The sequence below is a fragment of the Mesoplodon bidens genome (assembly GCF_964165515.1).
Source record: "Mesoplodon bidens genome assembly, chromosome: X".
In the NCBI taxonomy this organism is placed as follows: Eukaryota; Metazoa; Chordata; class Mammalia; order Artiodactyla; family Ziphiidae; genus Mesoplodon; species Mesoplodon bidens.
The window spans coordinates 47,976,880-47,991,689 of NC_138163.1; the positions used below are offsets into that span (position 1 = coordinate 47,976,880).

Genomic DNA, 14,810 nt, shown 5'->3' on the forward strand with positions numbered 1-14,810 from the left:
GATGGAATTTGTATGGATTCCTTTGCTGCTTCTGTTTATCGCTGTACAGTGGCAGCGAGGCCCAAAGGAGACCAAACCCTCGACTTTCAACAGTTCCCTGGGCCCCTCCGGATCACCCCTCTGTCTTGGGGAGCTGGAGAGGGGCTGAGAGGAGGCCTCTGACCCCAGTTAACAATCAGGAGGCCAAGTACTTGGGAAGACACAAAGCTTTTGTTTAAACATCAAATCCCCCAAGTAGTAAACAGGCCAATACTTAGTGCAGTGTTCACAATGCCCCACAGCAAGTGAGACAGATGGACCACAGACCTTAGAAGAAGGCCAGGAAATGGGCATTTTTAGAAGTTCCAAGACTTGAGCCAAATAAGAGTGAGGGCCAAACAAGGCTTTCACAAGTGTTGTGCTGGGCTGAGAGGGAGAAATGGCAGTGGGTCACCGTGCGAGGAAGATTATGGATGCTTGGTCCATCCATAATCCAACCAGAAGGGTGCGGGTTAAAACCTCACCAGAATGGACATTTATTTATTTATTTTTAACGTCGTTATTGGAGTATAATTGCTTTACAATTGTGTGTGTGTGTTAGTTTCTGCTGTATAACAAAGTGAATCAGCTATACATATACATATATCCCCATATCTCTTCCCTCTGGCGTCTCCCTCCCACCCTCCCTATCCCAGCCCTCTAGGTGGTCACAAAGCACCGAGCTGATCTCCCAGTGCTATGCGGCTGCTTCCCACTAGCTAGCTATTTTACGTTTGGTAGTGTATATATGTCCATGCCACTCTCTCACTTTGTCCCAGCTTACCCTTCCCCCTCCCTGTGTCCTCAAGTCCATTCTCTAGTAGGTCTGTGTCTTTATTCCCATCTTATCCCTAGGTCCTTCACAACCTTTTTTTTTCCCCTTAGATTCCATATATATGTGTTAGCATACGGTATTTGTCTTTCTCTTTCTGACTTACTTCAGTCTATGACAGACTCTAGGTCCATCCACCTCCCTACAAATAACTCAATTTCGTTTCTTTTTATGGCTGAGCAATATTCCATTGTATATATGTGCCACATCTTCTTTATCCATTCATCCGATGATGGACACTTAGGTTGCTTCCATGTCCTGGCTATTGTAAATAGGGCTTCAGTGAACATTGTGATATGTGACTCTTTTTGAATTATGGTTTTCTCAGGGTATACGCCCAGTAGTGGGATTGCTGGGTCATATGGTCGCTCTATTTTTAGTTTCTTAAGGAACGTCCATACTGTTCTCCATAGTGGCTGTACCAATTCACATTCCCAGCAGCAGTGCAAGAGGGTTCCCTTTTCTCCACACCCTCTCCAGCATTTACTGTTTGTAGATTTTTTGATGAAGGCCACAGAATGGACATTTATTCTCCCTGGTCATTTATCCTTCCCCTAGGATGCCATGTCCTATTTATGGTTTCCATAACTGCACTTCAGGCTCCTTGGGCTTCTCCACCAACTTCTCCACCAATCTCTCCACCGACCGTGCACTCATTATGATAATTGCACCCACGTGACTTTGATGGTTACACTCATCCATAGGGTCTCTGTCTTTTCAGAGCTCTGCAGTGTCCACTGACATAGTGAGCCTACTGTCATGGCCTCTCCTCTGGACAGGCCGAACCTACAGAGGAGAACCACCACTGAATTTCTTAGTGGTGCTGGTAGCCCTCTCAGCAGCATGCTTCTCAGAGCCGTGGTAAATGGCGTATCCTGTGCCTTTCTGTTTGTGTTTTGCAGTCTTTTCAGTATGTCCACTTCAATATGCTCACTTCTGAATCTTTTCATCCCTTATTCCACTATTTCCATAGCAATGCTGGCATTTCGACCTCACTTAGCGTGGATCATCATGTTTTCTATACCTCTAGGTGCTGTCCTAGTAGTGAGTTTGCACCAACTCTTGTGGTCCTTGCCAGGGTATTAAATCCTATTTTCCATGGAGTGTTCCTACATTGATAAACTCTCCTCTTCCAACTTTATAGTCTAGCTCCCTTGATCAAGCGATCTCAGAATCCAATTTTATGTGTACTTTTCTAGGTCCTGCCGATCTATGCAGGCTAGGCCATGCAGCTCCTGGGGGTATAGTTACTTTCCTCCCTTATCAAGCCTAGCATGTTCATGCTGTGCCTTAACCCTTGTTATAGGCCTAGTGGCCAAGAGGGGAAGTGAAGGTACATTTTGTCTTGTGGTGGAGAAGCTCGGCATCATCTCCAAGTAAGGGGCAGGGAGACTATTTAGTAGGGAAGTCAGGCCAATTCTACAGGCTCAGAGGGTTCAGCGAAATCTGGGGATTCAAGATTTTGGTGGCATCCATCTAGATATCCCCAAACTGTATGTCAGGGTCCTATTCTTTCCCAGGAAGCATCCTGACTTTGACACAGCAAACCTGTCTCCGTTGAGAATTTAATCTTCTTTGGCGCTCAATAACCACCAAATTCTATTGGTCTTATAGCTACTCTTTCACCCTGTTTCTCAAATACTTGATATATCACACCAGATCATATGTTCCCCTTCTACCAGTATACCATCCCAATTCACCACCTGGTGAAAGTCTTAACAATAATAGGACTGCCACATTGTGGCAGGGGGCTATCTGTGATCCACCTACCCCTCTGTGATGTGGTCCTCCTTGCCAACTGGGCAGTGAGTGATCTAGCTCCCAAATCCCATCTACGTGTTGACTTTCCCGGATAACACTCAGTTTCATGTGTCGTAATTTGAGTTCCCCAGGAAGCCAACTCTGTGACAGAATGTAGCATGCAAGATGCCTATTAAGTGATGTCTTTTGGAATAACACCTGTGGAAGGAGCAGTCCTGGGCAGAGGGGAAAGTTGAGATGCACTGTAAGCCTAACAGCAGCCTCTGCCAACCCCACAGAGAGATCTGGAGTTACAATGACCCTTCCAAATTATCCCAAGTTGAGCTGAGATGGTCAAGCCTCTATAGCCTTTCTTTGGTCAGTCACTGTGCGCTGCCCCAGAAAACTTTGTGACCTTGAGTGAGGCAACTCTCTGTACCTGTGGCAATCCCTGAAGGGGCTAACAGAGGCAGCTTTCCAACAGTGCTCTCTGCACCTCAGGCAAAAAGCCCTTTATTGAAATGGGAGATGGGCTGGCACATCACGGCATCCAACACAGGCACCAACTCTTTAAGAATTGTCAATTAAAAGTAAAGAATTAGGGCTCCCCTGGTGGCGCAGTGGTTGAGAGTCCGCCTGCCGATGCAGGGGACACGGGTTCGTGCCCCGATCCGGGAGGATCCCACATGCCGCGGAGCGGCTGGGCCCGTGAGTCATGGCCGCTGGGCCTGCACATCCAGAGCCTGTGCTCCGCAATGGGAGAGGCCACAACAGTGAGAGGCCCGTGTACCACAAAAAAAAAAAAAAAAAAAAAAAAAAAAAAAAAAAAAAAAAGTAAAGAATTAAGCATTTATCCTGCCCTTCCTATGTGAATTGTATTTCAGAGTAACCAAATAGCCATGGTTGATGAGGAGAAATTCTGTACAAAGGGATTCAGTTAATAAATTACACGAAATGATGAGATTAGCTTATCATTGTTTTGCAGCCCTAATAAAATATTTTTTGTCAGGCAATGAGCATCAATTGATGAAACTACAAAGTAAAAGATCAATGGGAAACTTTATAATGGAACGTTCAAGCTGCCTCTGCTTGAGCCCACTGATCAATCTGAACACCACTGACTGTTAGACAGTCTGTACTTTCTGATGTGTTGCAATAGGAAGTACACAGCACCATCTCTGAGCATTCCTGTTTTAAAAAACTTTGTACTGGAATCTACTGAAGGCTTTAGAGCCAACTTCTGGTTTATAGTTATGTCAACTTTATTCCTCTAACGAGAGGAGCAACCTAAGTAACAACAAAAATAAAGTAAACAGACAAATGATTATGTAGGATATTCAACAGTACAAGGGACTTGGTTTCTTCAACAACTCAATAGAATGAAGGAAAAAAAAGAGGGGAGACTGTTTTAGATTAAAGTAGATTTAAGACACCTAACCAAGTACAATGTGTGTCTCTTGTTTGGATCTAGATTTAAACAAACCAAATGTAAAAAGACATTTTTTTAGATAATTGAGGAAATCAGACTATGGCTGGGTATTAGAGAACATCAAAGAACTGTTATGAATTTTGTTTAGTGCAAAAGTGGCATTGTGGCTGTATATCTTAGAAATGTCCATATTTTTAGAGGACAATGAAGTATATAGGATAAAATGACATGCTGTTTGAAATTTGCTCTAAAATACAGAAATAAAAAAATACAAGAATATATAAAGCAGATACAGAAAAGCCCTGATAGTTTTTTTAATTTTTTAATTGAAATATAGTTGATTTACAATGTTGTGTTAGTTTCAGGTGTACAGCAAAGTGATTCAGTTTTTGTATTTGAGTAATAAGTACCTGGGAATTCATTTTATCATTCTTTGTACTTTTGGGTATTTAAAAAATTTTAAGACGCCAAAAAAAAAAAGGCAAATTCAAAGGACCCAATGGGGGAAATAATGCTCAAAGGATATAAATATACAGTAAACATTTGAGAAGATATTCAACTACACTGAAAGAGAAAAGCAAATTAGAACAATAAGGAGATAGATTTTTTTTTTTTTTTTTTTTGTGGTACACGGGCCTCTCACTGCTGTAGCCTCTCCCCTTGCGGGGCACAGGCTCTGGACGCACAGGCTCAGCGGCCATGGCTCATGGGCCTAGCTGCTCCACGGCATGTGGGATCTTCCCGGACCGGGGCACGAACCCGTGTCCCCTGCATGGGCAGGCGGACTCTCAACCACTGTGCCACTAGGGAAGCACCACTACATGGCTTTGATCTTTCAACTTTCTGTCAATCTTTTGAATAAAAAATACTATTTCGGGCTCCCCTGCAGGGGACATGGGTTCGTGCCCCGGTCCGGGAAGATCCCACATGCCGTGGAGCAGCTAGGCCCGTGAGCCATGGCCGCTGAGCCTGCGCGTCCGGAGCCCGTGCCCCGCAAGGGGAGAGGCTACAGCAGCGAGAGGCCCGTGTACCGCAAAAAAAAAAAAAAGGCCATGTAGTGCTATGAACGTGGCAAAATCGCTAACTGCTTCTGGGAGGGCAAGTTGCCTCCATCTTACAGTATTCGTTAAGAGTAAATCACACACATGCTATTAGACACAACAATATTCTGTAGAAATAATTGCACCAGAAATTCATGATCTGTACATGAGGATGTCTGAGGCAGCACTTTTTTCTTTGGCCAAAAATAAATAAATGGAAAACAACATGAACTATCACAGAGGAATGGTCAAATAATGGTTCACCTGTACCAGGGAACATTATTTTTTAAAAAAAAATAAAAATCTCTTCTCTGTAATCAAAGTGTATGTTTAATAGTACAAAAACTAAAAAATACAAACAAGAAAAAAAAGGGAAAAATATCATAATTCCAGACCTGTAGATATCATCTTGAAATATATCATTTCAGGTGTTTCTCATTGTAGGGTGTGTGTGTGTGTGTGTGTGTGTGTGTGTGTATGCATATGTATGTATAAATGTACTTGTTTTTCCAATAAAAAAAGGTATCACGTTACACAATATGTGGTGACCTCCTGTTTCCTTAACTCCCTCATGAATATTTTCCACATGAATAAATTTTCATCTACAAATACGGCCTTTAAGAACTGCATAGTATTCCATTTTATGGATACTGCATAACCTAACCCATTCCCTACTTTGGGGTATTTAAGTGCATTCCAATTTCTCCTTTTATAAACAGCCTCCCTGCGCGCTTGCAAAGCTTTGAAGTTGATTTGCCAATTGCCTTCTGGAAAGTTCTGGCTGTTTCTGGAGGCATTTGAGGCAAAATAGTCCGAATGCTTTCCCATCACGCGAGCCTGCTATCTCCCCAGATAGCAAAACTATAGTCTTTAGAACTTGTAAGACTTGTCTTATCCTGCCCGTTAGTCATACCGCCTAACTGGGACTCTGTTCCAGAAATCCCTGCACCCTCTCCCTCCCCTCGCCTCATTCCCGCCCCTCCCCACGCGTCCGCCCCCTCCCCCCGCGCTTTCCCGCTCGGCGGCCTGGCCTATGGCAAACGCCAAGAATTAATTAGGGGCGGGGATCAAGGAGCGGCTGTCAGGAGGTCGCCATATTTCTGTACGGCCCCGCGGCCGGCCCCAGCAGTCGGCGGGTCGGGAGAGGTGCTGACAGGGCGGGGCCACCGCGCGGCGCTGCCGGCCTCACCCCTCCCGTCCCGGACAGGTGGCTGGAGCGCGCCCCGCCTCCGCCAGCTGCGGGTGGGAGCAAGCGAGGGCCAGTCCCGGACGGCCGCCGCCAGCTGCGAGCGGGAGCTAGCGAGGGCCAGTCCGGGACGGCCGGGCAAGGAGTCCGGCGGCGGCAAACGAGTATCGTGGCGGCCAAAAAAATGCTTCTGTACCGAGGGGCCCCCGCGGGCCCTGGCGCGCCGGGCAGCGCGCTGGCCCGGCCGGGCGGCGGCCCGCAGGCCTTTGGGATCCGCCTGAGCACGGTAGGTCGGGGGCCCGAGGGGGCGGACGCGCGCGCGGGTCCCGGGGCTGCGGGGGGCGCGCGGGGAGGGCCCGGCGGGCCGAGGCCTCACGCGGGACGGGACCTTCTCTCGCCCCCAGATGAGCCCCCGCTACCTGCAGAGCAACTCCAGCAGCCACACGCGACCCTTCAGTGCCATCGCGGAGCTGCTAGGTGAGTGGTGAGGGCGGGCCTGGCCGCGACCGCCCGAGGCAGCGGTGCCAACGTGGTGCCGCGGACGCGAGAGGAATGTGCGGAGCCGCGCGGGGCGGGCCGGGGATGGGGTGGGGGCGTCGGGACCGGCCCCGGCTCCGCAGGCGGAGGAGGGGGTCGGCTCTGTCGCCAGGGACGAGGTTCCGCGGATTAAGCTGAAGAAACAAGGTGTGTCCTAAGAGTTAGGACTCCCGTGTGGTTTTTCTCTCTGGCTCGTGATGTTCCGGGCACTTTAGGATAACGTAGTTAATAATCAAAAGGAGATGCATAAAAATATCGGGCCCTGAGGCAGCTGGGCTCCACGGGGGCCGGCGACAGACGGAGGACGCCAAGCTAGCAAAGGGGCATGAAGAAAGGTCTGGAAGACGGAGTTATTTAACTTTTGGGACCAGAGAGTCTGGGAATGATGGGACATCTCTTAAGAGATGACACGAGTGCATTTGGCTCCCTGCGACTGCGGAGGGCTGGGTCCGCGGTCCACGAGCGCCCTCACACCGCTGGAATGAATACTGAGCACTTAACCTCTCGCTCCACCGATGTTTGCTTTTAAAGAGTTTTCAGTTGATCCCTTGAAGCCAAGTACACCAGCTTTTGCAGCAGTGTGCTAAATACTGTGTGGAAAGCAAAGAAGAAAAACATTCCTGGACAAAATGCAGCACGTTGCAAATGTTACAAAAGCTGGAATTAGGGAGAGATGTTTATGGGGCAAGGTAGCACAGAACAAAATCTTGAAAATGGCTTCAAAGCTCCCCAGATGAGCCCCAGTTACAACTTAAGCAATCGCTGTGGCCATGCAGTGTGGATTGCCTTGGGCGAGAAGTCAGTGGGCAGCAGGAGGAGATGGTCAGACTTATTTGGAAGGGTGATGGGGAGCTTTGATGATTAGTTTGACCATAACACAGAATGCTCACAATATGTATGTTCATTAGAAGGTGAAGGGGGGAAAGTGACATTGGCACGTTTTGAATCCTAGAGAACAGGGACTATATTTTTAAGGTTTTGCACCATGCCTTGAGGGAAACTCATAGTGGAATGAGATCTAAGTGCATGTAACTTACAAAAAAGAAACAAAGAGAGGAAAAAGTAACAATTTGCTTAGTGGGAAATGAGAGACAGAAATGTGTTGTTCCCTCACAGTGGCACTGTGCAAAACCATATGCACTTATGCTGTACTGTGTACTGAACTTTATGGGTGATTTAAAAAGTTCCATTTGTAATTTTGAATATATATGATTTTTGCCTTAAGTATTAACTTAACCTAATTCTAGCCTAAGCTGACCCGTATAAGTGCAAGTATACATGTGTATTATATATCAATACATACGCACACATCCCTGCACACATACTTACAAACACACAGATTTTAAAACCAAATCACAACTATTTGTGGTCATATAGGGAAAAGGGAGAGCAAAGTGTTAGCAGGTAATCCGAAGCTTTCATTTTAGGTTTTCCTTCATGGTTTTCTCCTCCACTTATGCATTAATTTTCTGGTGAACCATTCATTCGATAAATATTTATTGAGCACTCACTGTGGGCAAGGCCACTGTGGTGGGTACAAAAATGAATACAACATAGGTTCATCTTCTAGTAGGGGAGACAAAACATGTACAGAAGGTTTATTATTTGTATAACTGCAAGATAGAAAGTGATATATCAGCAAAGATAGACACATTGGGTGCTGTGGGAGTTCAGAGGAAGGAGGGATGACTTCCAGCTTACCAGGAAGAGGAGGTTTAGGAAAGGCTTTGGAGAAGAGGTGACATTTGAGCTGAGATTTGAAGGATTGGGACATGTGGATATGGGTGTGGGGAGGGGAGGGCATTCCAGGCAAAAGGAACAACTGCATGAACAAAGGCATGAAGAATACTGAGTAGTTGAGTTTAATTGGAGCATGGAGTTCATGAATAGTCAAAGCTATAGGTCCTTAGAGAGTTTACATAGAGCTTTCATAAATACATTTTTTTTTTTTTTTTTTTTTTTTTTTTTTTTTTTGTGGTATGTGGGCCTCTCACTGCCGTGGCCTCTCCCGTTGCGGAGCACAGGCTCCGGACGCCCAGGCCCAGCGGCCATGGCTCAAGGGCCCAGCCGCTCCGCAGCATGTGGGATCCTCCCGGACCGGGGCACGAACCCGTGTCCCCTGCATTGGCAGGCGGACTCCCAACCATTGCGCCACCAGGGAAGCCCCATAAATACATTTTTAACTATACCTTTTGGGGTAGACGGCATCATCATCATTATTATTATTATCAGCCTGCAGATAAGAATACAGAGGCTCAGAGAATTTAATTGACTTTTCCAAGATTATGTGTTTAGTAAGTGGCAGATCCAGGACTCAAACACAGACTTTTTTACTCCAAGTACCAAGCGGGGAATGAAGTTAGGAAGGTGGGCTGGGACCGAAATGTGACTGGGAGGCTTGGGTCTTTGAGCTTTTAATCTGAAGTTTTCTGAGCAAGGGAATGTCACGATCAAAGCTGTGCTTCAGGAAAGTTAATCTTGCAGCGTTGTATAAGATGAATTGGAGAAAAGAGAGACGTGGCTTTGAAAGACAAGGTAGGAGGTTAGCAAAATAATCCAGATGAGAGGGAATAAACTCTGTAAACTAAGAAAGTGTCGATGGCAATAGTAATATTCAATAGCAAGGTGTAAGAGAGCCTAAGGATGTATAGGGTAAGAGAGAGGGAGGACAAAAAATGACTGAAATTTCAAACTTGTGGTCATTTGAATGCTGACACTGTGCGTGTGTGTGTGTGTGTGTGTGTGTGTGTGTGTGTGTGTGTGAGAGAGAGAGAGACAGAGACAGAGACAGAGACAGAGAGAGACAGAGAGAAAACAGAGGAAGAAGAAGAGACTTGTATCAGAAGTTGGTGACCTTAATTATAGACAAGAACAGTTTTTGATACTTGCAGGATGTCGGTAGGGCTGCAGCTTGGCCCTGACAACCTTACAGGATCCTCAAAGGCCATTCCCCTGCAACAGGAGGACATGGGAGGAAGCGCTGCGTCAAAGCCATCTCCCACTCGCCATCCTGTCTCTCCAAGGATTCTGTCATGGGACACTTTCTCATTGCTTCCCGGGTTATGATGAGCTATGAAGCTTCAGTTACAATGCTCTTTTAGAAGATCAGGGGTCAGATGGTTAGGGGGTCAGATAGAGTCCCTGGGGTCTGGTTTCTCATGTTCTTGCCTAGGTGGTGAGTGAGGGAAGTTAGAGGTAGAGTCCTCGCACTGAGGGTAGCATGGGCCAGGTTACGAGAGAGAAGACTACTGGGATCTGGTAGCACGTGAGGTTGTGTGGGCCAGGTTAGGGAATAAAGACATCCCAGGATCTGGTAGTGTAGCTCTTGTTACCAAGTCCAAGCTCAGACTGCTCGCCGCACAACAGGCCAGTGAATCAGGAGACGAGGTGTTGAGACAAGGAATATGACTTTATTCGGAAAGCCGGCAGGTGGAGAAGATGGCGGACTAGGGTGTCAAAAGAACCATCTTATCGGGGTTTGGATGCCAGTATCTTTTATAGAACAGAAGGGGGGAGGAGATGAGGAGGTAAAGTAAAAAGACCATAGGTTTTGCAAATATCCTCTGGAATGGCCAGTCTCAGGCAAGGGATGTGTTCATTTCTTCTTTCTTGCAGCCATCCACAGGTGGACTGGGTCAGGATGCTTCCCTGAGCAAAGGCACTTTGGTTTAACATTCAGGCAGAGAGGCAGGATTCCCCAGGCAGGCCATTGTGTATAGACAGTGTCCTTTTAGTGAACAAAAGCAGAGGAAAGCAAAGGTTAAAGTAAAAGAAACAGATCCAACATGTAGTCAGATTTGGGTCTTCCCTGTTACCCTCTCACCTAAGTGGTGGGCCAAGCGAGAGGAATAGGGGTTCTCTCACTGCCCTACCTGTTCACGGGCTACATGGGCTGGGCCATGGGAGAAGACCGATTCCCTAGGATTTGATAGCATGGGCTACGTGTTGATAAATTGTTGGAAGGTTAAGCAGCAAGAGGTAAGATTAAAGCCAGCCACCAGATTGGTGCCTTATTATTATAAGTCCATTTATTGAGGCCAATCTGTTATTATTATAATTTCATTTGTTGAGGCCAAGTGAAAGGCCACTTAAAACTGAAAGTAAGTGCAAAGCTGTGCTTACTGTGTTGCTGGCCTGTCTGCTGATCTCTCCTTCCCTGCTGCTTCAGCTGACCCTGGCCTCTGGCATGCCACCCCCGTACTCCACCCATTTCCAGCCAAGGAGATAAAAGGTCTAGTTTCTCCTGGCCATTACCTTGTAACTCCTGAAATGCCTGTATTAAAACTCTTTGGTATGTTTCTTTAAAAAAGTACCTAGTAAAGTTTGGGTGAAATTTACAGTAAAAAGGGAAAAAATAAAAGTGATTTTTTGGTGAGAGGCCTGCAGGCTGGTTCATTGAATGTACAGTTTTATAAATGCGGGATTGGAATTGATATGTATTATATGTTTGAATTGTGAATGTTCATAAAGTGTTAGAAAAAAATTCCTCTATGTCCCAAGTTTTCAAAGTAGAAATGATGTCCTGTTGGTTGACAAGTTAAAGGTATCAGTCTCAATGGCCTTGGCTTTCTTCCAGTCGGAGTGATTGATAGGTTCTAAAACAATTCAGGGCCTGCTTGCCAAGTAGTTTCTTGGAACAATGTAGGCAGCTTCACAATGCTGAATCCTTCTGTCAGTTAAAGAAAAAAACCTGCTGCCTCTTATTACAAAGTAAAACACTGTATCTCTGATAAAGCCACTATCGCATGTCAGACTTAAAATTCCTGCCAAAAGTTGACCCACTCGATTTACCACGTGCCACAAGGCTTGGCACCACCTAGTCCTTAAACATTGACTATATTAGACCTTTTAACCCCCTTCTGGGGCTATCGGTGATGCCTTTCTGCTGTTAAGACTTTTTGGGTTACAATCAGTGACAGCTTTATCAGTGACTCTGGCAACACCATTGTGGCCCTTGAAATTAATCTGTCTTGTTTTATTTGATGGACATTCCACACACTTAAGTGGTTGTAACTGATACTGTTAATCGTGTTATAAAAACTGATATTTTGAACATGTGTGATACTTCTCTTGCTTGTAAGGGAGGTTCCCAGTAGAGAAATGCCATGATCTGAACATTGGTAGTGGGACGAGTATACAACCAGAACCCTACCTGGATCTCTCAGCCCAGCCACATGGTATCAGTAAATCAGTGTAGGATCCCAGGGAAAGGGAAACAGGTGGAAGGGAAGGTCTTTGTCTTGATTAAACAGCTAGTAAAGACAGGAGTGCTTAAGGAACCTATCCAACAGATTGCACAAGCTGCCCTCCCACTTGGGCCAGTGAGCCCTAATGAGACTTTTGTACCACATGTGTTAGTGACTGACAATTACGTAAACTGGCACCTGTGGCAAAAAGATGTGGCTATTAGACAATGGCACCCCCTGGGGTTGTAGACATGGCACATATGTTAGAATATGGCTATATTGGATGTCTTTGGAGTCTTAAATAATTAACCCATTGTGAAGACCTAACTCAGAAAGAATCGTGAAACTTTCTGTATTTATATTTCCTACTTTAATTCTATGTTCTCCATTTAATGAGGGTTAAACAGCCTCACCTTCAAGACTATTACAGAGTGCCTAAGCAGAATCACTCCTCTAAGCATGCTTACTACGATCATTGGGATTTAGGCAGACAGCTAGTGTTTTGGTTTTGAACCTGTAACTCTTTCAGTGCCTCTTAGGCTATAAACAAGGATGATGATAATATCTGTGTTCTTCAGTGGAGGAGGTGATGTAAAAAAGAAGTAAAAAATAAAATCTTCACAATAAACTCTAACGCGTGTGGTATGTATCTATTTGTACCAAAGTTGCAGATTCAACTCTTCTCCATAATCACCCTTTACTGTATACCTTTGTGAGCAGTAAAGTGGCTAAAAAGACAAGAAGTGATAAGATGAAAATGGAGCAAAATGCTTGAAGTATATGGAGGAGTTATTTTTCCCACAGTCTCTGAAGTTTGAAGAGAGAAAGCAGATTGCACATCAGGCATCATATGAAATCTAGAAATCAGCTTCATAAACCCATCTGCCATCATACCTATTTTTCCCTATACCATTAATGCTCCCTGCTCCCTTCTGGGACATTCACATGAAGGGAATAAAGGACAGTTTCTATGCCTTAGGGGCACTGAACTAGAGATTTTAATAGAATATTAGAAAAAGAGATCTAATATCACAGATTTCTACCTTTTGCAGATAATGCTGTAGATCCAGATGTATCCGCCAGGACGGTCTTTATAGATGTTGAGGAGGTCAAGAATAAATCTTGTTTGACCTTTACTGATGATGGATGTGGGATGACACCTCATAAACTACACCGAATGCTCAGGTAAAGATGTCTTCATTCTTTTTCTCTTGTCTTGAGTTCACGAACTCTATTTAAGGCTTAATAATTTTCCTTTCCCTTTATTCATTCAACAAATATTTATTGAGCAGCTGTTATGTGCTAGGACACAGGTTATGAGATAGTCACTCTTCTTGCCCTCACAGAACTTAGAGTCTAGCTGGCAATTCAGACAGTCAAGCAATAATCATAACAAAAAATGATAGGTATAATGATAGAAAAGTATAGGATGCAATGAGATAACTCATCAGGGGAGCCCAATCTGATCCAGGAGGTCAGGCAAAGCCTCTTAGATGAAGTGATATTTAAGCTGAGATCTAAAGGGTGAGTAGTAGAATTCAATGAGGTAAAGAAGCAGGGGGGCAAGGGATGAGAGTCCAGGCAAAAAGAACAGCATGGGTAAAAACCTGGAGGTCTTCACTGGTCTAAGACCTTTGCAAACTTATATTAACTTAAATTCACTCTTAGGTCAGGAGTATTGGCGTTGGAACAATTTATGGATTGAACCATGAACATGCCTGGGTATAATCAAGGCCCACGAAAGATAAATAGAGGACATCATACACATAATCTTTGAAAGTTTTGCAGTAGACTTACAGGGTTAGGAAATTCTCTTTTCTAACTGCTGAAGCTGGTGATAACAGATTTCTCTTGCCACTGTCAGTTCATTTAATTACTTTAAAAGGTTTGTAGTTAAGAATGTAAGTTTGTACTTTATCATCTTCACATATCACTCAGTAAAAGATGAGTGTTTCCTCAACTCCTTCCTTCTCTCTTCCTTTTTTTAGCAGATGAGGTTGATTACTCTCCATGAGGCTTCCTGAATGAGCATGTGAAGCATGAGTACCAGTGGAGGGGTTCTGTGGAGGAGGGAACGGGCTCTGAACTAGAAAAATGGAAAAAAAAATTCATTTGGTTGTAGTTCTCTTTGAAGGTATTCTAATTCTATAACCCTGTTTGTAGGGAAATCCCTTTGATCCATCAAAGAAAAGAAGTGAAATTTGGACATAACCAATTATAAATTTGGTTATGTTTTACCACTCAGCAATCTGTGTACCTTATGTCTCAGATCCTTATAATTTGAAGAATATCTGAGGAAAGCTTCTAGAAGTGAGATAAGAATGCGGCCAATATGTTGATGAAGGTATGGAGTTGGCCCTATTTTTAAACTTATAGCCTCACTTTTATCTCCTAAAATTAATATTTTATATAAAGAAAAAGAGGATTTTGGGACCAAAATATTTATGTGTCTAATTCTGTATGTACTAGTGTTTTTTTCTAAAATCACTTATTCTCTTATTGGTTCCTTCCCCCCACACCTTATCCCGGTGACATGGGTGTCAAATAGTGGGCCCGACAAATCTTACTACCTTCTATTTTGTCTGTGGAACTACATCTGTGAGACTTGGTGCTTACAATTACAAGGCAAGAGGAAGGAGGAGGATGGTTTCGAAATAATTGCAGCAACTTTTGTTCCAGATTCTTTCAACAGATTTTTACTGAGCACTTTTGTGAGAGTCACTGGAGATAAAGTGGTGAACCAGACAGACATGATCCTTATTGCCAAGGGGCTGGCAGTTTAATGGGAAAGATATAAAATAATTGACTAGTAATACAACTACATAGGTTATTCCACTAGTGG

General features: G+C 44.6%; 1 protein-coding gene across 2 annotated transcripts in view; it reads left to right on the plus strand.

Moving 5' to 3' along the window:
- Positions 1-6,135: 6,135 nt before the first annotated feature.
- Positions 6,136-14,810, plus strand: part of MORC4 (MORC family CW-type zinc finger 4) — a 51,004-nt gene continuing 42,329 nt past the window's right edge. For both annotated transcript variants that reach the window (XM_081221571.1, XM_081221572.1), the window contains exons 1-3: positions 6,136-6,531; positions 6,650-6,722; positions 13,021-13,153. In XM_081221571.1, coding sequence (XP_081077697.1) covers positions 6,430-6,531; positions 6,650-6,722; positions 13,021-13,153 — 308 coding nt within the window. In that variant the 5' untranslated portion in view covers positions 6,136-6,429. The remainder of the gene's footprint in view (positions 6,532-6,649; positions 6,723-13,020; positions 13,154-14,810) is intronic.